This window comes from Pseudophryne corroboree, unplaced genomic scaffold (assembly GCF_028390025.1).
Source record: "Pseudophryne corroboree isolate aPseCor3 unplaced genomic scaffold, aPseCor3.hap2 scaffold_1071, whole genome shotgun sequence".
Classification (NCBI taxonomy): domain Eukaryota; kingdom Metazoa; phylum Chordata; class Amphibia; order Anura; family Myobatrachidae; genus Pseudophryne; species Pseudophryne corroboree.
The window spans coordinates 11,620-35,550 of NW_026967698.1; the positions used below are offsets into that span (position 1 = coordinate 11,620).

General features: G+C 48.9%; 1 protein-coding gene across 1 annotated transcript; it reads left to right on the forward strand.

Annotated features, from left to right (window-relative positions):
• The first annotated feature begins 1,275 nt into the window (after nucleotides 1–1,275).
• Nucleotides 1,276–23,504, forward strand: LOC134988511 (pancreatic lipase-related protein 2-like). The gene is made up of 4 exons (XM_063950555.1): nucleotides 1,276–1,391; nucleotides 2,362–2,473; nucleotides 4,248–4,415; nucleotides 20,153–23,504. The coding sequence occupies exons 1-4, from the start codon at nucleotides 1,301–1,303 to the stop codon at nucleotides 20,220–20,222; spliced, it is 441 nt and encodes a 146-aa protein (XP_063806625.1). The 5' UTR covers nucleotides 1,276–1,300; the 3' UTR covers nucleotides 20,223–23,504.
• Nucleotides 23,505–23,931: the final 427 nt, after the last annotated feature.

Below are 23,931 nucleotides of genomic sequence, written 5' to 3' on the forward strand. Positions count from 1 at the left end.
CTGCGATCAGATCTGAATTAAGCCCTTTACCCACTTCTCGCCCCACACTGACACTATTCCAGGATTGATATGATAGAGCACACGTGCGACACTGTGTGTGTTGCTAGCAATGCGTTTGCCAGTCATGCGAACGGATAACTACCGTGTGCTGCTAAATAATACACACCTACTTTGTGCATTGTTGCATGCTCATTTGCAGTAGTACGTGGTGGGCGTTTGTACGCATTTGTGCAATGTGTTCGCTGCTGTGCGAACCAAATAGTGAACAACTCGGAATGAGGCCCATGTCTCTTCTACCATTACCTCACTGATCACTGACACTGGCATCACCCATGTGGACAGATCACGCAGATACTTACCTATCTGTGGATATGTTCCGCTCCCCCCAGGACATACAAATAGCGCTTGGATGACTCCCCTCTGTGCTGGCTGATATATATTGGCGATCACCGGCTACTTTGCTGAGAAGACTTCTCCTGATATTTCCCTTAGCTGCTGGATGATACACAGAGGCGACACAGAAAAAACTTATAAGCGAAAAGTAACAAAACAAAGTTTGAAGACAAAAAACAAGATATTAATGTTTTCAACAATTATGGTTTTGTTTCTATTATTGTTTGATTTTATTGTTATTTTATTATGCAATTAAGACAAAAACACAGTGATATCATCAGTGTCGGTCTGGGTCATGAAGGGCCCACCGGGGGAATGCAGTTATAGGGGCCCATACTTAGGGGTGTGGTCAGCCTACAAAGGGTGTGGCCAGCCTCCATAGAGGCTTGAAATACACAATAGTTTAGTGCAGTGTAATACAACATATCTACCATGTATAATATAAGTGCACAGTCTGGAACCTGATCCCCAGAGGAAGGAGTGGGCACTCAGGCAGTGGGGCCTACCGGTGGTTTCCCTGGTACTCCTGTGGGCCAGTCCGACCCTGGATATCATCTACACTTCTTCCTATTTCACAATACATATGTCAAGAACAATTAACCTTCTTGTTTTTTTATTAAAAATGTATGTGACCCCCCTTATAGGTAAATGTGATGTGGTCATGTTTTATATCCTATTTCATGATGTACACAGGAGTAGAATTAAGAATATAAAAGTATTATTAAAAAAGCTTTCAATACCTTACATTTCACAGACCTGTGTTATAAGCGCATTCATCTGTCATGACCTATATAATAATGCAGCCATGACTGTAAAATAAAGGACTGAGGAATGGTCAGTATGTGATCTGTGTACTTACCTTCTCCAGGGCGGCTGCTTCCCCTGTCCAGCTGGAGGGTGCCCTTCCATGGGGCACTATTCAGACTCCTTATACAATATCAGTGATAAGCGACAAACCTTCTACTTAAACACTGGCCCAGATCTCTCCCATTTGTCAAGTGAGTATTATTGGGATGGCCGAGTAGTCTATATCAGTGGAGCTATTATAGGGTTACATAGATCATCTAATATAGATCTGCTCTACGTGTGCTTAGGAAATCACCTAATATAGATCTGCTCTACGTGTGCTTAGGAGAGGATCTAATATAGATCTGCTCTACGTGTGCTTAGGAAATCACCTAATATAGATCTGCTCTACGTGTGCTTAGGAGAGGATCTAATATAGATCTGCTCTACGTGTGCTTAGCAGATGATCTGATATAGATATGTTCTACGTGTGCTTAGCAGATGATCTGATATAGATATGTTCTACGTGTGCTTATGAGAGGATCTAATATAGATCTGCTCTATGTGTGCTTAGGAGATGATCTGATATAGATATGTTCTACGTGTGCTTAGGAGATGATCTGATATAGATATGTTCTACGTGTGCTTAGGAGATGATCTAATATAGATCTGCTCTAAGTGTGCTTAGGAGATGATCTGATATAGATCTGCTCTACGTGTGCTTAGGAGATGATCTGATATAGATCTGTTCTACGTGTGCTTAGGAGATGATCTGATATAGATCTGCTCTACGTGTGCTTAGGAGATGATCTGATATAGATATGTTCTACGTGTGCTTAGCAGATGATCTGATATAGATATGTTCTACGTGTGCTTAGGAGATGATCTAATATAGATCTGCTCTAAGTGTGCTTAGGAGATGATCTGATATAGATCTGCTCTACGTGTGCTTAGGAGATGATCTGATATAGATATGTTCTACGTGTGCTTAGGAGATGATCTAATATAGATCTGCTCTACGTGTGCTTAGGAGAGGATCTAATATAGATCTGCTCTATGTGTGCTTAGTAGATCATCTAATATAGATCTGCTCTATGTGTGCTTAGTTGATCATCTAATATAGATCTGCTCTATGTGTGCTTAGTAGATCATCTAATATAGATCTGCTCTATGTGTTCTTAGGTTGGAGATATAAAGTTTCAGTAACATTGAGAAGAAGCTCAGACACATATGGAAACATCCACATTTCCTTGTTTGGCTCTGAGGGCAATATAACGGATCACAAGCTGTTCAGGTGGGTAGTAGTGTACAGTTATTTTATAACCATATAGTGCTGCGCAAGCAGGATTCACCATATATTTCACTTACTATTTGTAATTGTGGAACTTATGTAGTCATTTACCCAGGGCCATAGGGAAGGGTGTGCAAGTGGTACCATCGCCCAGGGTGTTGCCCCATGGCACCTGCATCTGGCTAGCATCCTGTGGCCAGATATTCTGGTAATGCTTCTTGCAGTGTGTAGAGCCGCCCGGAGCATCCAGGTAGCTCTACATTATTATTATTATTATCCTTTATTTATATGGTGCCGCAAGGAATCCGCAGCACCCATTACACAGTACATAATCAAGTGAACAAACAAGAAAACAGCACTTACAGTACAAGACAATATAGGACAACATAGAAAACCCGGGGTCAGGTGCCATCAAAGGGAGTAAGCAGTGTAAGTAAGAAAAGGAAAGGCACATGAGGAAAGAAGTCCCTGCTCTTGTGAGCTTACAATCTAAAAGGTGATGAGCTAACAGACTGGAGTGACACAGAAGGGGTAGACAGTGAGCATAGACAAGAGGGTTAGGAGGAGAGTTGGCTGGGTTTGGTGAAGAAGTGGGTCTTGAGAGCCCGTTTGAAGTTTTGTAGAGAGGTGGAAAGTTGGATGGGGAGAGGTAGAGCATTTCAGAGATAGGGAGCAGCACGTGCAAAATCTTGTAGGTAGGAATGGGAAGAGGTAATCAGTTGGCCGGAGTGACGGCGTGCATTAGCAGAGTGAAGAGGACAGGCAGGAATGTAAAGAGAGATAAGGTCAGAGATGTAACTGGGAGAGGAGTGGGTGAGAGCTTTGTAGGTGAGTGTGAGAAGCTTGAATTGGATTCTGAATGGGAAGGGTAGCCAGTGAAGGTCCTGTAAGAGAGGGGATGTGGATGTAGTACGTTTGGTGAGGAAGAAGAGACGGGCAGCAGCATTGAGGATAGATTGAAGTGGTAAGAGCCATTTTTGAGGGAGACCAGATAGGAGGAGATTGCAGTAGTCCAGTCTGGAGATGACCAGTGAGTGGATGAAGGTCTTGGTAGCATCCTGGGTGAGAAAGGGTCTGATCCTGGAGATGTTTTTGAGATGGAAATGACAGGTTTGTGAGAGGTGCTGAATGTGTGGTTTGAAGGAGAGGGAGGAGTCAAGGATTACTCCAAGACAGCGCACTTGGGGGCTAGAGGAGATAGTTGTGCCCACTGGCATTTCTATAAAGGGTGCAGTGCGTGCGGTGCACACGGGCCCCTGAGTCCAGATGGGGCCCCCACCGCACACACTGCACCCATTTTTAAAATACTCACCCCTCCGAAGTCCAGTGCCGGCATCCGCAGTGCTGTTAGAACACAGTGAAAATGGCTCAGTGGCCAATTTCACGGATTTCTGCGCATGCGCAGTAGAGAAATCTCAGGGAAAATGGCCACCGCACCATTTTCCCAGAGATCTGCGCATGCGCAGTAGAGTCTGAGCCCTCTAGTGCTCCAGGCAGAGAGGAGGGGGCCTGAACGGAGGAGGCTGAACATGGGCCTCCTCCTCTCTTAAAACGCCCCTGGTTGTGCCATCAATGGATAATGAGAGTGTGGGAGGTGAGGTTATGCGGGAGGCTCAGTCTGACACATGTTAGGTATAAGAAAGCCTGCTGGTGGCCCCTGTCCTCTTCCTTGCCATCACGGGTTCTGGTGCCCTTCTCTGCAGTCATAACTCTTTACAATCCATCCGTGCAATCAGTATGAAGTAGAAAGTTCTCACTGTTTCTTCCTGTTGTCTAGTGGCAAAGTCATCCCCGAGAATACATATTCTGCATTTATTGATTCTGGACTAAAATTACATCCCATTGACACTGTGACTTTCCGCTGGACACCGCTGCTGTCTAACGTCTTCCAGATGGAGTTGGGAGCAGAGAGAATAGACATACAAGCAGGAGAAGATGGAAGAAGGTATACACTGGCGTATTTTAATGGGTGCCGTGTGTGCAATGCACGCGGTCCCTGACATCCAGGGGGCCCACACCACACATCCTGCACCCATTTTATAAATAATCACGTCTCCACAGTCCTCCACCGGTGGCAGCATCTCTAAGCAAATCTCCTGTAAATAACGCTGTGTGCACTAGACTCTAGGACAGCGCTAGGGTCCCCTAGTGACCCTAGTGCCCAGAGTCTACAGCGCTGCTAGCTAGAGAGGAAGGGGGCCCAGAGTCTGTACACAGCCCTCCTCCTCTATAGAAGTGCCCCTGAAGCAGGAGCGTAGCCAGAACTTTGTGGCCCCATAGCAACATTTTGAAGGGTTCCCTGACCCAATTCTTCTAGAGAGAAACCTCTCCGCAGCAATTGTTAACTTTTATGCTCCATAATAGTGCCTTAGTTCACATTATTTCACATTGTAGGGCCACCAGCGCACATTAGGCAACACATTATCCCAATTCACAGTTCCCCTAGTTCTTATTATTCCACAAAATAGTGCCTCCACTTCATACTGTGCCACATTGCAGTGCCTCAGTTCATATAATGTAACAGTATAATGCCCTCCAGTTCATTTTACAACACATTACTATGAGCAGGTCCAGGGGCATAACTAGATATATTATAGGTCCCAAGGCAAAAGTGTAAGTCCCTCTGTGTAACAGCCAATGGTAAAAAATGTATATCACACAGGTAACTTTTGACAAGGAATGTGGGCCCCTCTCAGCTCTGGCCCCATAGCAGCTGTACTCCCTGCACCTATGGTAGGTACACCCTGTATATAACACATGTAACTGTGACAGGGAAGGTGGCCCCTCTCAGCTCTGGGCCCCATAGCAGCTGCACTCCCTGCACCTATGATAGCTACACCCTGTATATAACACATGTAACTGTGACAGGGAAGGTGGCCCCTCTCAGCTCTGGCCCCATAGCAGCTGCACTCCCTGCACCTATGGTAGCTACACCCCTGTATATAACACATGTAACTGTGACAGGGAAGGTGGCTCCTCTCAGCTCTGGGCCCATAGCAGCTGCACTCCCTGCACCTATGGTAGGTACACCCTGTATATAACACATGTAACTGTGACAGGGAAGGTGGCTCCTCCCAGCTCTGGTCCCATAGCAGCTGCACTCCCTGCACCTATGGTAGGTACACCCTGTATATAACACATGTAACTGTGACAGGGAAGGTGGCTCCTCTCAGCTCTGGGCCCATAGCAGCTGCACTCCCTGCACCTATGGTAGCTACACCCTGTATATAACACATGTAACTGTGACAGGGAAGGTGGCTCCTCCCAGCTCTGGTCCCATAGCAGCTGCACTCCCTGCACCTATGGTAGCTACACCCTGTATATAACACATGTAACTGTGACAGGGAAGGTGGCTCCTCTCAGCTCTGGGCCCCATAGCAGCTGTACTCCCTGCACCTATGGTAGCTACACCCTGTATATGACACATGTAACTGTGACAGTGAAGGTGGTGCCTCTCAGCTCTGGGCCCCATAGCAGCTGCACTCCCTGCACCTATGGTAGCTACACCCTGTATATAACACATGTAACTGTGACAGGGAAGGTGGCTCCTCTCAGCTCTGGGCCCCATAGCAGCTGCACTCCCTGCACCTATGGTAGCTACACCCTGTATATAACACATGTAACTGTGACAGGGAAGGTGGCCCCTCTCAGCTCTGTCCCCATAGCAGCTGTACTCCCTGCACCTATAGTAGCTACACCCTGTATATAACACATGTAATGTGACAGGGAAGGTGGCTCCTCTCAGCTCTGGTCCCACAGCAGCAGCACTCCCTGCACCTATGGTAGCTACACCCCTGTATATAACACATGTAACTGTGACAGGGAAGGTGGCTCCTCTCAGCACTGGGCCCATAGCAGCTGCACTCCCTGCACCTATGGTAGCTACACCCTGTATATAACACATGTAACTGTGACAGGGAAGGTGGCCTCTCTCAGCTCTGGCCCCATAGCAGCTGCACTCCCTGCACCTATGGTAGGTACACCCTGTATATAACCATGTAACTGTGACAGGGAAGGTGGCTCCTCTCAGCTCTGGCCCCATAGCAGCTGCACTCCCTGCACCTATGGTAGCTACACCCTGTATATAACACATGTAACTGTGACAGGGAAGGTGGCCTCTCTCAGCTCTGGCCCCATAGCAGCTGCACTCCCTGCACCTATGGTAGGTACACCCTGTATATAACACATGTAACTGTGACAGGGAAGGTGGCCCCTCTCAGCTCTGGCCCCATAACAGCTGCACTCCCTGCACCTATGGTAGATACACCCTGTATATAACACATGTAACTGTGACAGAGAAGGTGGCTTCTCTCAGCTCTGGGCCCATAGCAGCTGCACTCCCTGCACCTATGGTAGCTACACCCTGTATATAACACATGTAACTGTGACAGGGAAGGTGGCCCCTCTCAGCTCTGGGCCCCATAGCAACTGCACTCCCTGCACCTATGGTAGCTACACCCTGTATATAACACATGTAACTGTGACAGGGAAGGTGGCCTCTCTCAGCTCTGGCCCCATAGCAGCTGCACTCCTTGCACCCATGGTAGCTACACCCTGTATATAACACATGTAACTGACAGGGAAGGTGGCTCCTTTCAACTCTGGCCCCATAGCAGCTGTACTCCCTGCACCTATGGTAGCTACACCCTGTATATAACACATGTAACTGTGACAGGGAAGGTGGCCTCTCTCAGCTCTGGGCCCATAGCAGCTGCACTCCCTGCACCTATGGTAGCTACACCCTGTATATAACATGTAACTGTGACAGGGAAGGTGGTTCCTCTCAGCTCTGGGCCCCATAGCAGCTGCTCTCCCTGCACCTATGGTAGCTACACCCTGTATATAACACATGTAACTGACAGGGAAGGTGGCTCCTCTCAGCTCGGGGCCCCATAGCAGCAGCAATCCCTGCACCTATGGTAGCTACACCCCTGTATATAACACATGTAACTGTGACAGGGAAGGTGGCCCCTCTCAGCTCTGGGCCCCATAGCAGCTGCACTGCCTGCACCTATGGTAGCTACACCCTGTATATAACACATGTAACTGTGACAGGGAAGGTGGCCTCTCTCAGCTCTTGGCCCCATAGCAGCTGCACTCCCTGCACCTATGGTAGCTACACCCCTGTATATAACACATGTAACTGTGACAGGGAAGATGGTCCCTCTCAGCTCTGGCCCCAAAGCAGCTGCACTCCCTGCACCTATGGTAGCTACACCCCTGTATATAACACATGTAACTGTGACAGGGAAGGTGGCCCCTCTCAGCACTGGGCCCCATAGCAGCTACACTGCCTGCACCTATGGTAGCTACACACTGTATATAACACATGTAACTGTGACAGGGAAGGTGGCCTCTCTCAGCTCTGGGCCCATAGCAGCTGCACTCCCTGCACCTATGGTAGCTACACCCTGTATATAACATGTAACTGTGACAGGGAAGGTGGCTCCTCTCAGCTCTGGGCCCCATAGCAGCTGCACTCCCTGCACCTATGGTAGCTACACCCTGTATATAACACATGTAACTGTGACAGGGAAGGTGGCCTCTCTCAGCTCTGGCCCCATAGCAGCTGCACTCCTTGCACCCATGGTAGCTACACCCTGTATATAACACATGTAACTGACAGGGAAGGTGGCTCCTCTCAGCTCTGGCCCCATAGCAGCTGCACTCCCTGCACCTATGGTAGCTAAGCCCCTGTATGTAAACACATGTAACTATGACAGGGAAGGTGGCTCCTTTCAACTCTGGCCCCATAGCAGCTGTACTCCCTGCACCTATAGTAGCTACACCCTGTATATAACACATGTAACTGTGACAGGGAAGGTGGCCTCTCTCAGCTCTGGGCCCATAGCAGCTGCACTCCCTGCACCTATGGTAGCTACACCCTGTATATAACATGTAACTGTGACAGGGAAGGTGGTTCCTCTCAGCTCTGGGCCCCATAGCAGCTGCACTCCCTGCACCTATGGTAGCTACACCCTGTATATAACACATGTAACTGACAGGGAAGGTGGCTCCTCTCAGCTCGGGGCCCCATAGCAGCCGCAATCCCTGCACCTATGGTAGCTACACCCCTGTATATAACACATGTAACTGTGACAGGGAAGGTGGCCCCTCTCAGCTCTGGGCCCCATAGCAGCTACACTGCCTGCACCTATGGTAGCTACACACTGTATATAACACATGTAACTGTGACAGGGAAGGTGGCCTCTCTCAGCTCTGGGCCCATAGCAGCTGCACTCCCTGCACCTATGGTAGCTACACCCCTGTATATAACACATGTAACTGTGACAGGGAAGATGGTCCCTCTCAGCTCTGGCCCCAAAGCAGCTGCACTCCCTGCACCTATGGTAGCTACACCCCTGTATATAACACATGTAACTGTGACAGGGAAGGTGGCCCCTCTCAGCTCTGGGCCCCATAGCAGCTACACTGCCTGCACCTATGGTAGCTACACACTGTATATAACACATGTAACTGTGACAGGGAAGGTGGCCTCTCTCAGCTCTGGGCCCATAGCAGCTGCACTCCCTGCACCTATGGTAGCTACACCCTGTATATAACATGTAACTGTGACAGGGAAGGTGGTTCCTCTCAGCTCTGGGCCCCATAGCAGCTGCACTCCCTGCACCTATGGTAGCTACACCCTGTATATAACACATGTAACTGACAGGGAAGGTGGCTCCTCTCAGCTCGGGGCCCCATAGCAGCCGCAATCCCTGCACCTATGGTAGCTACACCCCTGTATATAACACATGTAACTGTGACAGGGAAGGTGGCCCCTCTCAGCTCTGGGCCCCATAGCAGCTACACTGCCTGCACCTATGGTAGCTGCACCCTGTATATAACACATGTAACTGTGACAGGGAAGGTGGCCTCTCTCAGCTCTGGGCCCCATAGCAGCTGCACTCCCTGCACCTATGGTAGCTACACCCCTGTATATAACACATGTAACTGTGACAGGGAAGATGGTCCCTCTCAGCTCTGGCCCCAAAGCAGCTGCACTCCCTGCACCTATGGTAGCTACACCCCTGTATATAACACATGTAACTGTGACAGGGAAGATGGCCCCTCTCAGCTCTGGGCCCCATAGCAGCTACACTGCCTGCACCTATGGTAGCTACACACTGTATATAACACATGTAACTGTGACAGGGAAGGTGGCCTCTCTCAGCTCTGGGCCCATAGCAGCTGCACTCCCTGCACCTATGGTAGCTACACCCTGTATATAACATGTAACTGTGACAGGGAAGGTGGCTCCTCTCAGCTCTGGGCCCCATAGCAGCTGCACTCCCTGCACCTATGGTAGCTACACCCTGTATATAACACATGTAACTGACAGGGAAGGTGGCTCCTCTCAGCTCGGGGCCCCATAGCAGCCGCAATCCCTGCACCTATGGTAGCTACACCCCTGTATATAACACATGTAACTGTGACAGGGAAGGTGGCCCCTCTCAGCTCTGGGCCCCATAGCAGCTGCACTCCCTGCACCTATGGTAGCTACACCCTGTATATAACACATGTAACTGTGACAGGGAAGGTGGCCTCTCTCAGCTCTGGGCCCCATAGCAGCTACACTCCCTGCACCTATGGTAGATACACCCTGTATATAACACATGTAACGGTGACAGGGAAGGTGGCCCCTCTCAGCTCTGGGCCCCATAGCTGCCGCAATTCCTGCACCTATGGTAGCTACACCCTGTATATAATACATGTTACTGTGACAGGGAAGGTGGCCTCTCTCAGCTCTGGGCCCCATAGCAGCTGCACTCCCTGCACCTATGGTAGCTACACCCTGTATATAACACATGTAACTGTGACAGGGAAGGTGGCCCCTCTCATCTCTGGCCCCATAGCAGCTGCACTCCCTGCACCTATGGTAGCTACACCCTGTATATAACACATGTAACTGTGACAGGGAAGGTGGCCCCTCTCAGCTCTGGCCCCATAGCAGCTGCACTCCCTGCACCTATGGTAGCTACACCCTGTATATAACACATGTAACTGTGACAGGGAAGGTGGCTTCTCTCAGCTCTGGCCCCATAGCAGCCGCAATTCCTGCACCTATGGTAGCTACACCCTGTATATAACTAGAGATGAGCGGGTTCGGTTCCTCTGAATCCGAACCCGCCCGAACTTCATGTTTTTTCTCACGGGTCCGAGCGACTCGGATCTTCCCGCCTTGCTCGGTTAACCCGAGCGCGCCCGAACGTCATCATGACGCTGTCGGATTCTCGCTAGGCTCGGATTCTATCGCGAGACTCGGATTCTATATAAGGAGCCGCGCGTCGCCGCCATTTTCACACGTGCATTGAGATTGATAGGGAGAGGACGTGGCTGGCGTCCTCTCCATTTAGATTATAAGAGAGAGAGATTTACTGGAGCTTAGGACTAGGAGGAGTACTGTAGAAGTGTAGAGAGTGCAGAGAGTTTACTAGTGAGTGACCACCAGACAGTGCAGTTTATTTAATATATCCGTTCTCTGCCTGAAAAAAGCGATACACACAGTGACTCAGTCACATACCATATCTGTGTGCACTGCTCAGGCTCAGCCCAGTGTGCTGCATCATCTATATATATTATATATCTGTCTGACTGCTCAGCTCACACAGCTTATAATTGTGGGGGAGACTGGGGAGCACTGCAGTGCCAGTTATAGGTTATAGCAGGAGCCAGGAGTACATAATATTATATAGTGAGTGACCACCAGACAGTGCAGTTTATTTAATATATCCGTTCTCTGCCTGAAAAAAGCGATACACACAGTGACTCAGTCACATACCATATCTGTGTGCACTGCTCAGGCTCAGCCCAGTGTGCTGCATCATCTATATATATTATATATCTGTCTGACTGCTCAGCTCACACAGCTTATAATTGTGGGGGAGACTGGGGAGCACTGCAGTGCCAGTTATAGGTTATAGCAGGTGCCAGGAGTACATAATATTATATTAAAATTAAACAGTGCACACTTTTGAGCAGGAGTGCCACTGCCAGTGTGACTGACCAGTGACCTGACCACACTGACCACCAGTATAGTTAGTAGTATACTTATATTGTGATTGCCTGAAAAAGTTAAACACTCGTCGTGTGACTTCACTTGTGTGTTGTTTTTTTTTTATTCTATAAAAATAAAACTCATTCTGCTGACAGACAGTGTCCAGCAGGTCCGTCATTATATAATATATAATATATACCTGTCCGGCTGCAGTAGTGATATATATATATTTTTTATATCATTTATCTTCCAGTCGCAGCAGACACAGTACGGTAGTTCACGGCTGTGGCTACCTCTGTGTCTGCACTCGGCAGGCAGTCCGTCCATAATTGTATACCACCTAACCGTGTTTTTTTTTTCTTCTTTATACATACATACTACTACGACATCTCTTTATCAACCAGTCTATATTAGCAGCAGACACAGTACAGTACGGTAGTTCACGGCTGTGGCTACCTCTGTGTCTGCACTCGGCAGGCAGTCCGTCCATAATTGTATACCACCTAACCGTGGTTTTTTTTTTTCTTTCTTCATTATACATACATAGTTACATAGACATCTCTTTATCAACCAGTCTATATTAGCAGCAGACACAGTACAGTACGGTAGTTCACGGCTGTGGCTACCTCTGTGTCTGCACTCGGCAGGCAGTCCGTCCATAATTGTATACCACCTAACCGTGGTTTTTTTTTCTTTCTTCTTTATACATACATAGTTACATAGACATCTCTTTATCAACCAGTCTATATTAGCAGCAGACACAGTACAGTACGGTAGTTCACGGCTGTGGCTACCTCTGTGTCTGCACTCGGCAGGCAGTCCGTCCATAATTGTATACCACCTAACCGTGGTTTTTTTTTCTTTCTTCTTTATACATACATAGTTACATATACATCTCTTTATCAACCAGTCTATATTAGCAGCAGACACAGTACAGTATGGTAGTTCACGGCTGTGGCTACCTCTGTGTCTGCACTCGGCAGGCAGTCCGTCCATAATTGTATACCACCTAACCGTGGTTTTTTTTTCTTTCTTCTTTATACATACATAGTTACATAGACATCTCTTTATCAACCAGTCTATATTAGCAGCAGACACAGTACAGTACGGTAGTTCACGGCTGTGGCTACCTCTGTGTCTGCACTCGGCAGGCAGTCCGTCCATAATTGTATACCACCTAACCGTGGTTTTTTTTTCTTTCTTCTTTATACATACATAGTTACATAGACATCTCTTTATCAACCAGTCTATATTAGCAGCAGACACAGTACAGTACGGTAGTTCACGGCTGTGGCTACCTCTGTGTCTGCACTCGGCAGGCAGTCCGTCCATAATTGTATACCACCTAACCGTGGTTTTTTTTTCTTTCTTCTTTATACATACATACTACTACGACATCTCTTTATCAACCAGTCTATATTATTAGCAGCAGACACAGTACAGTACGGTAGTTCACGGCTGTGGCTACCTCTGTGTCTGCACTCGGCAGGCAGTCCGTCCATAATTGTATACCACCTAACCGTGGTTTTTTTTTCTTTCTTCTTTATACATACATAGTTACATAGACATCTCTTTATCAACCAGTCTATATTAGCAGCAGACACAGTACAGTACGGTAGTTCACGGCTGTGGCTACCTCTGTGTCTGCACTCGGCAGGCAGTCCGTCCATAATTGTATACCACCTAACCGTGGTTTTTTTTTCTTTCTTCTTTATACATACATACTACTACGACATCTCTTTATCAACCAGTCTATATTATTAGCAGCAGACACAGTACAGTACGGTAGTTCACGGCTGTGGCTACCTCTGTGTCTGCACTCGGCAGGCAGTCCGTCCATAATTGTATACCACCTAACCGTGGTTTTTTTTTCTTTCTTCTTTATACATACATAGTTACATAGACATCTCTTTATCAACCAGTCTATATTAGCAGCAGACACAGTACAGTACGGTAGTTCACGGCTGTGGCTACCTCTGTGTCTGCACTCGGCAGGCAGTCCGTCCATAATTGTATACCACCAAACCGTGGTTTTTTTTTCTTTCTTCTTTATACATACATACTACTACGACATCTCTTTATCAACCAGTCTATATTATTAGCAGCAGACACAGTACAGTACGGTAGTTCACGGCTGTGGCTACCTCTGTGTCTGCACTCGGCAGGCAGTCCGTCCATAATTGTATACCACCTAACCGTGGTTTTTTTTTCTTTCTTCTTTATACATACATAGTTACATAGACATCTCTTTATCAACCAGTCTATATTAGCAGCAGACACAGTACAGTACGGTAGTTCACGGCTGTGGCTACCTCTGTGTCTGCACTCGGCAGGCAGTCCATAATTGTATACTAGTATCCATCTCCATTGTTTACCTGAGGTGCCTTTTAGTTGTGCCTATTAAAATATGGAGAACAAAAATGTTGAGGTTCCAAAATTAGGGAAAGATCAAGATCCACTTCCACCTCGTGCTGAAGCTGCTGCCACTAGTCATGGCCGAGACGATGAAATGCCAGCAACGTCGTCTGCCAAGGCCGATGCCCAATGTCATAGTACAGAGCATGTCAAATCCAAAACACCAAATATCAGTAAAAAAAGGACTCCAAAACCTAAAATAAAATTGTCGGAGGAGAAGCGTAAACTTGCCAATATGCCATTTACCACACGGAGTGGCAAGGAACGGCTGAGGCCCTGGCCTATGTTCATGGCTAGTGGTTCAGCTTCACATGAGGATGGAAGCACTCAGCCTCTCGCTAGAAAACTGAAAAGACTCAAGCTGGCAAAAGCACCACAAAGAACTGTGCGTTCTTCGAAATCCCAAATCCACAAGGAGAGTCCAATTGTGTCGGTTGCGATGCCTGACCTTCCCAACACTGGACGTGAAGAGCATGCGCCTTCCACCATTTGCACGCCCCCTGCAAGTGCTGGAAGGAGCACCCGCAGTCCAGTTCCTGATAGTCAGATTGAAGATGTCAGTGTTGAAGTACACCAGGATGAGGAGGATATGGGTGTTGCTGGCGCTGGGGAGGAAATTGACCAGGAGGATTCTGATGGTGAGGTGGTTTGTTTAAGTCAGGCACCCGGGGAGACACCTGTTGTCCGTGGGAGGAATATGGCCGTTGACATGCCAGGTGAAAATACCAAAAAAATCAGCTCTTCGGTGTGGAGGTATTTCACCAGAAATGCGGACAACAGGTGTCAAGCCGTGTGTTCCCTTTGTCAAGCTGTAATAAGTAGGGGTAAGGACGTTAACCACCTCGGAACATCCTCCCTTATACGTCACCTGCAGCGCATTCATAATAAGTCAGTGACAAGTTCAAAAACTTTGGGTGACAGCGGAAGCAGTCCACTGACCAGTAAATCCCTTCCTCTTGTAACCAAGCTCACGCAAACCACCCCACCAACTCCCTCAGTGTCAATTTCCTCCTTCCCCAGGAATGCCAATAGTCCTGCAGGCCATGTCACTGGCAATTCTGACGATTCCTCTCCTGCCTGGGATTCCTCCGATGCATCCTTGCGTGTAACGCCTACTGCTGCTGGCGCTGCTGTTGTTGCTGATGGGAGTCGATGGTCATCCCAGAGGGGAAGTCGTAAGACCACTTTTACTACTTCCACCAAGCAATTGACTGTCCAACAGTCCTTTGCAAGGAAGATGAAATATCACAGCAGTCATCCTACAGCAAAGCGGATAACTGAGGCCTTGGCATCCTGGGTGGTGAGAAACGTGGTTCCGGTATCCATCATTACTGCAGAGCCAACTAGAGACTTGTTGGAGGTACTGTGTCCCCGGTACCAAATACCATCTAGGTTCCATTTCTCTAGGCAGGCGATACCGAAAATGTACACAGACCTCAGAAAAAGACTCACCAGTGTCCTAAAAAATGCAGTTGTACCCAATGTCCACTTAACCACGGACATGTGGACAAGTGGAGCAGGGCAGGGTCAGGACTATATGACTGTGACAGCCCACTGGGTAGATGTATGGACTCCCGCCGCAAGAACAGCAGTGGCGGCACCAGTAGCAGCATCTCGCAAACGCCAACTCTTTCCTAGGCAGGCTATGCTTTGTATCACCGCTTTCCAGAATACGCACACAGCTGAAAACCTCTTACGGCAACTGAGGAAGATCATCGCGGAATGGCTTACCCCAATTGGACTCTCCTGTGGATTTGTGGCATCGGACAACGCCAGCAATATTGTGTGTGCATTAAATATGGGCAAATTCCAGCACGTCCCATGTTTTGCACATACCTTGAATTTGGTGGTGCAGAATTTTTTAAAAAACGACAGGGGCGTGCAAGAGATGCTGTCGGTGGCCAGAAGAATTGCGGGACACTTTCGGCGTACAGGCACCACGTACAGAAGACTGGAGCACCACCAAAAACTACTGAACCTGCCCTGCCATCATCTGAAGCAAGAAGTGGTAACGAGGTGGAATTCAACCCTCTATATGCTTCAGAGGTTGGAGGAGCAGCAAAAGGCCATTCAAGCCTATACAATTGAGCACGATATAGTAGGTGGAATGCACCTGTCTCAAGCGCAGTGGAGAATGATTTCAACGTTGTGCAAGTTTCTGATGCCCTTTGAACTTGCCACACGTGAAGTCAGTTCAGACACTGCCAGCCTGAGTCAGGTCATTCCCCTCATCAGGCTTTTGCAGAAGAAGCTGGAGACATTGAAGGAGGAGCTAACACGGAGCGATTCTGCTAGGCATGTGGGACTTGTGGATGGAGCCCTTAATTCGCTTAACAAGGATTCACGGGTGGTCAATCTGTTGAAATCAGAGCACTACATTTTGGCCACCGTGCTCGATCCTAGATTTAAAGCCTACCTTGGATCTCTCTTTCCGGCAGACACAAGTCTGCTGGGGTTGAAAGACCTGCTGGTGACAAAATTGTCAAGTCAAGCGGAACGCGACCTGTCAACATCTCCTCCTTCACATTCTCCCGCAACTGGGGGTGCGAGGAAAAGGCTCAGAATTCCGAGCCCACCCGCTGGCGGTGATGCAGGGCAGTCTGGAGCGACTGCTGATGCTGACATCTGGTCCGGACTGAAGGACCTGACAACGATTACGGACATGTCGTCTACTGTCACTGCATATGATTCTCTCAACATTGATAGAATGGTGGAGGATTATATGAGTGACCGCATCCAAGTAGGCACGTCACACAGTCCGTACTTATACTGGCAGGAAAAAGAGGCAATTTGGAGGCCCTTGCACAAACTGGCTTTATTCTACCTAAGTTGCCCTCCCACAAGTGTGTACTCCGAAAGAGTGTTTAGTGCCGCCGCTCACCTTGTCAGCAATCGGCGTACGAGGTTACATCCAGAAAATGTGGAGAAGATGATGTTCATTAAAATGAATTATAATCAATTCCTCCGCGGAGACATTGACCAGCAGCAATTGCCTCCACAAAGTACACAGGGAGCTGAGATGGTGGATTCCAGTGGGGACGAATTGATAATCTGTGAGGAGGGGGATGTACACGGTGATATATCGGAGGATGATGATGAGGTGGACATCTTGCCTCTGTAGAGCCAGTTTGTGCAAGGAGAGATTAATTGCTTCTTTTTTGGGGGGGGTCCAAACCAACCCGTCATATCAGTCACAGTCGTGTGGCAGACCCTGTCACTGAAATGATGGGTTGGTTAAAGTGTGCATGTCCTGTTTTGTTTATACAACATAAGGGTGGGTGGGAGGGCCCAAGGACAATTCCATCTTGCACCTCTTTTTTCTTTTCTTTTTCTTTGCATCATGTGCTGATTGGGGAGGGTTTTTTGGAAGGGACATCCTGCGTGACACTGCAGTGCCACTCCTAAATGGGCCCGGTGTTTGTGTCGGCCACTAGGGTCGCTAATCTTACTCACACAGTCAGCTACCTCATTGCGCCTCTTTTTTTCTTTGCGTCATGTGCTGTTTGGGGAGGGTTTTTTGGAAGGGACATCCTGCGTGACACTGCAGTGCCACTCCTAGATGGGCCCGGTGTTTGTGACGGCCACTAGGGTCGCTAATCTTACTCACACAGCTACCTCATTGCGCCTCTTTTTTTCTTTGCGTCATGTGCTGTTTGGGGAGGGTTTTTTGGAAGGGACATCCTGCGTGACACTGCAGTGCCACTCCTAGATGGGCCCGGTGTTTGTGTCGGCCACTAGGGTCGCTAATCTTACTCACACAGCTACCTCATTGCGCCTCTTTTTTTCTTTGCGTCATGTGCTGTTTGGGGAGGGTTTTTTGGAAGGGCCATCCTGCGTGACACTGCAGTGCCACTCCTAAATGGGCCCGGTGTTTGTGTCGGCCACTAGGGTCGCTTATCTTACTCACACAGTCAGCTACCTCATTGCGCCTCTTTTTTTCTTTGCGTCATGTGCTGTTTGGGGAGGGTTTTTTGGAAGGGACATCCTGCGTGACACTGCAGTGCCACTCCTAAATGGGCCCGGTGTTTGTGTCGGCCACTAGGGTCGCTTATCTTACTCACACAGTCAGCTACCTCATTGCGCCTCTTTTTTTCTTTGCGTCATGTGCTGTTTGGGGAGGGTTTTTTGGAAGGGACATCCTGCGTGACACTGCAGTGCCACTCCTAGATGGGCCCGGTGTTTGTGTCGGCCACTAGGGTCGCTAATCTTACTCACACAGTCAGCTACCTCATTGCGCCTCTTTTTTTCTTTGCGTCATGTGCTGTTTGGGGAGGGTTTTTTGTAAGGGCCATCCTGCGTGACACTGCAGTGACACTCCTAGATGGGCCCGGTGTTTGTGTCGGCCACTAGGGTCGCTAATCTTACTCACACAGCTACCTCATTGCGCCTCTTTTTTTCTTTGCGTCATGTGCTGTTTGGGGAGGGTTTTTTGGAAGGGACATCCTGCGTGACACTGCAGTGCCACTCCTAGATGGGCCCGGTGTTTGTGTCGGCCACTAGGGTCGCTTATCTTACTCACACAGCGACCTCGGTGCAAATTTTAGGACTAAAAATAATATTGTGAGGTGTGAGGTATTCAGAATAGACTGAAAATGAGTGTAAATTATGGTTTTTGAGGTTAATAATACTTTGGGATCAAAATGACCCCCAAATTCTATGATTTAAGCTGTTTTTTAGTGTTTTTTGAAAAAAACACCCGAATCCAAAACACACCCGAATCCGACAAAAATAATTCGGTGAGGTTTTGCCAAAACGCGTTCGAACCCAAAACACGGCCGCGGAACCGAACCCAAAACCAAAACACAAAACCCGAAAAATTTCAGGCGCTCATCTCTATATATAACACATGTAACTGTGACAGGGAAGGTGGCACACACATAGAACACACACACACAACACAAACACATAGAACATGCACACAGAGCGTAGACACACCTACATATAGAGTATATGTCTCTCCCCCCCCTGCGCGCAGCCCTCGCAGTGCATTGAGACATGCTGGGGGCGGCGGAGGGGCTTCCGTACATTGCATGTAAAAAAATCCTTAAAATACCTCTAGGGTTTGTCTCCTTCTTGGCAGCGGCCATTTTTGGTAGGTCTTTTTACACTGTAATGTACGGAAGCCCTTCCGCAGCCACCAGGCCATCTCAATCCCCTGCGGGCATAGGTGTGCGCAGGGGGGGTTCCTGGTGCGCACAGGCACCCCCTAATGTCTGGCACCACGATCTCACATGCCTGATGCAGCGATCGCCGAGCAGGCTGATTACTGTCCCCTCTGCGCTGCACCCTGTCAGGACTGCATTACTGAATGGACGCCTGGGTTAATCAAGGGTGCCACTGCCACCGGCTTTCAAATTCCCAGCTCCACCACCATGTACAAAAACAGCATGATGTGACGTGATTACGTCATGCTGCTCGCATGCCCTCCCGTCACACCCACCACATACACACCTCTCTCCTTCTATGCTATGCCAATGCCAGCCACTGATGAGGAGCAGCATGCAGCCAGCGTTCCTCTTAGGAAGACAAATTCAATACTGGCAGACGGCCGGCAGCAGCATTGACACGTCACTAGTTTTTCCAGCAGCAGCAGTACTAGTCTGCGACTGTCAGTGTCAGTGAGTGACTGATTTGTAAGTAAGCTGCTGCAGCTTGCAGGTGAAAGAGAGAGGGAGCCAGACCAGGCTGAGGAGGAGCAGTGGAATTGCAGTTAATGCCATCAGGGGTGCTTGTTTGGTGCACACCACAACATCTGACAATGTATCTGCTTTATTAGGCTTGGTACAAAGGTGTATATTTTATGCGTTGACCATCAATAGATAGTGCTAGACACGCCCAAAAGGCGGTGCTAGACACACCCCTCCGACGGTGCACCCCCTAATAAAATGTGCTGCGCACGCCAGTGCCTGCGGGTGCTAGCTTTAGTGGGTGGTTGGTTCCGTGGGTGCTCAGGCCTGGGAGCACCCACGGAATCGGAGCCTATGCTGTACAAGGAATCAGGTGCTATCACTGTAGGAATGTGTGAATGTTGCTGCTGCCATTTTGCACTGACCGAATGAATAGAAATATTTGGGAGTATTAGCAGAAGTGCTGAAAGCAGATGGAGTTATACTGTCACCTTCACTGGCACCTCTGCTTTCATGACCAGACATCTGTAAACAGGAGAACCATTGTATCATAGGTTCCCCACAGTGATGTAGTCACCTTGATGACAAAACAGAAATGATTGACAGATGGACAACATGACTGGATGTATTTCTCTTTCACAGATCTTCATTCTGCACAACAGGAACTGTCAGAAACAATGTTGTACAAACCTTGGATCCCTGCAGAGAATAAGAAGAGTCTGTGCCCTCTGGCTGCAGCTACAGTGTGTGATTGCAGACGTCACACAATCAGAAGTGGCAGACCTATTAGCTTTGGCTCCAGGGTTCTGCTATCTTCTGCCTGGTGGAGGTTTACAGCTTCCGACACTGCTGTCACTCTCTCTCTGTAGCCTGTGTCTCTGGCACTCTGCAGCACAGCTTCCTCCAACTCCTGAGTCTAGGTCACCGCTGCCCACTGCTATCACACTGTTCTGCTCACTTCCCATAGATTGGGCGCACTCTTTTTGGGGCTGCTGCAACACCCACCCCCTCTCACACTACCGACAGCTGGACACACTGCAGAAAACACTCCACGCTGACACTGCACACCTCCCACCAGATGCAGGGCATATTTAACCTCTCTGGCTCCCCAGGGCAACCTTCCATGGCTGGTATTCCCGCTATTTTTACATCCAGTCAGGTGAGGGTAAGAAGACCTGTGGCTGTCTACAATGTATTGTCCCTGGGCTGCATTAATTCAGCGAATAGTTAACAGTCTCCTAAATGCAGACACACTAGCTGTCATCCATATGAGGGCAGAACTGCCACTAGTGTAGCAGGTGCATTGCACCGGGGCCCCTGAGGACTAAGGGGCCTCTTGCAGCCCAGACCATCAATGATCCCCCTCACAGACCATTTTGAGCAAATGTCAGATGAATGGCTCAGTGCAGAGACCAGGGTGGGCTCCACTGCATGAGGGGCCTCTTTCCTTAGGTAGGCAGGGCTGACCTTGTGTGTACTCAGAGGCAGAACTCTGGGAGGCAATGGAGTCATCTGCCGCCGGGCTCCTGCTCTGAAGGGGGGCACCTCTCCTCCCATTCTGTGACACCATTGAATTAAGTTAATTGATAGCGGTCTCTGTCTTTTCAGTGGCCGACTTCCTCACTGGTCCCTGCACCTTACAAATCACACCCTCTTTATTATACTGAATATACACATTTCTCTAACGTCCTTGAGGATGCTGGGACTCTGTAAGGACCATGGGGAATAGACGGGCTCCGCAGGAGATAGGGCACTTTAATAAAAGCTTTGGACTCTGGGTGTGCACTGGCTCCTCCCTCTATGCCCCTCCTCCAGACCTCAGTTTTACACTGTGCCCAGAGCAAGATGGGTGCACTGCAGAGAGCTCTCCAGAGTTCTCTGCCTAGAAGCATTTTTGTTTGGATTTTTCTTTCTACTTTTACTACTTTTTCACAGGGAGCACTGCTGGCAACAGGCTCCCTGCATCGAGGGACTGAGGAGAGAGGAGCAGACCTTCTTGTCAAAGATAGGCTCTGCTTCCTCGGCTACTGGACACCATTAGCTCCAGAGGGGGTGAACGCAGGTTCTTACTGGGCGTCCACCCCCGGAGCCGCGCCGCCGTTCTCCTCACAGAGCTAGTAGTACAGAAGACAGAAGTCGTCAGGCGGCAGAAGCCTTCAGCTTCACTGAGGTAACGCACAGCACTGCAGCTGTGCGTCATTGCTCCCATACACCTCACATACTCCGGTCACTGTAAGGGTGCAGGGCGCAGGGGGGGGCGCCCTGGGCGGCAATATAAACCTCTGCATGGCAAAAAGACTATATACATGTACAGGTGGGCTCTGTACATGTATATAAAAGAGCCCCCGCCATATTTTACTAAGTTTGAGCGGGACAGAAGCCCGCCGCCGAGGGGGCGGGGCTTCTCCCTCAGCACTCACCAGCACCATTTTCTCTCCACAACACTGCTGAGAGGAAGCTCCCTGGACTCTCCCCTGCTTACACACGGTGAAAGGGTGTTTAAAAGAGAGGGGGGGGGCACATAATTGGCGGTTTTCATATTATACAGCGCTGCTGGGGAAAAACAATTTGTGTTGGTCTCCAAGGTTATTGCGCTGGGGTGTGTGCTGGCATACTCTCTCTCTCTCTCTGTCTCTCCAAAAGGCCTTGACAGGGATACTGTCTTCAGAAAGGGGTTCCCTGTGTGTGTGTGTGAAGTGTGTCGGTACGCGTGTGTCGACATGTTTGATGAGGAAGGCTCGCTTAATGTGGAGGGGGAGTGCTTGAATGTCAGGTCGCCGTCGGCAACGCCGACACCGGAATGGGTGGATATGCTGAATGTCTTGAATGCAAATGTCAATCTATTGCATAAAAGATTAGACAAGGCAGAAGCTAGGGATCAGTCAGGTAGCCAGTCCATGCCTGTCCCTGGGGCGCCAGTCCTTCGGGGTCTCAGAAGCGCACCATATTCCAGATCGATGACACAGATACAGACACAGATACTGACTCTAGTGTCGACTATGAAGATGCAAAATTACAGCCGAAGGTTGCTAAGGGTAATACGGTAAATGATTATTGCCATTAAAGAGGTTTTGCATATTACTGAGGAACCCCTTATCCCTGACACGAGGGTACACATGTATAAAGGGAAAAAGCCTGAAGTCACTTTTCCATCCTCATTTGAATTAAGTGACTTGTGCGAAAAGGCTTGGGAATCTCCGGATAGGAGTCCACAAGTTCCCAAAAGGATTCTCATGGCGTATACTTTTCCACAAACTGATAGGATACGCTGGAAATCCTCGCCTAAAGTAGACAAGGCGCTGACACGCTTGTCCAAAAAGGTGGCACTGCCTTCTCAGGATACGGCTTCCCTCGAGGAACCTGCTGATCGCAGGCAGGAAATTACCTTAAAGCACATTTACACTCATTCAGGTACTATTGCTCGACCGGCTATGGCGTCGGCCTGGGTTTGTAGTGCGGTTGTAGCATGGGCAGATTCCTTATCTTCGGAAATTGACACCTTAGATAGGGACGCCATTCAAATGACCATAGAGCATATCAGAGATGCTGCCTTGTATATGAGGGATGCTCAGAGAGACATTTGTTTATTAAGCTCCAGAATAAATGCTATGTCTATTTCTGCTAGGCGGCTCTTGTGGACCCGACAGTGGACGGGAGATGCCGATTCAAAGCGGCATATGGAGTCCTTGCCTTACAAAGGGGAGGAGTTGTTTGGAGACGGCCTCTCGGATCTTGTCTCTACGGCTACGGCTGGTAAGTCAAATTTCTTACCTTATGTCCCCCCGCAGCATACAAAAAAGGCACCTCATTACCAAATACAGTCCTTTCGTTCCAATTAAAACAAGAAGGTACGGGGATCATCCTTTGTCGCCAGAGGGAAAGGAAGGGGAAAAAAGCTGCACACAGCTAGTTCCCAAGAGCAGAAGTCCTCCCCTGCGTCTGCAAAGTCCACCGCATGACGCTGGGGCTTTCCGGGGGGAGGCAGATCTGGTGGGGGCTCGTCTTCGGTTTTTCAGCCACGTCTGGGTTCACTCGCAGGTGGATCCCTGGACATTAGAGATTGTTTCCCAGGGATACAGGCTGGAATCCGAAGACTTGCCTCCTCGCCGATTTTTCAAATCGACTCTGCCGGCTTCCCCGTCAGAGAGGGAGCTAGTGCTGGCAGCAATACAAAAATTGTATATTCAACAGGTGATTGTCACAGTTCCTCATCTCCAGCAGGGAGAGGGATATTATTCAACCCTGTTTGTAGTCCCGAAACAGGACGGTTCAGTCAGACCCATTTTAAACCTGAAATCTCTGAACCTGTACTTGAAGAGGTTCAAGTTCAAAATGGAATCACTCAGGGCGGTCATCGCCAGCCTGGAGGGGGGGATTGGATGGTGTCCCTGGACATAAAGGATGCTTACCTTCATGTTCCC

Bases quoted from the DNA above. Each gene is read 5' to 3' on its own strand.
- LOC134988511 (XM_063950555.1), top strand. From the start codon at position 1,301: ATGGGGCACTATTCAGACTCCTTATACAATATCAGTGATAAGCGACAA. The intron at 1,392-2,361 runs GTGAGTATTATT...ATGTGTTCTTAG, and splicing joins AGATCTCTCCCATTTGTCAA to GTTGGAGATATAAAGTTTCA. The intron at 4,416-20,152 runs GTATACACTGGC...TCTCTTTCACAG, and splicing joins GCAGGAGAAGATGGAAGAAG to ATCTTCATTCTGCACAACAG.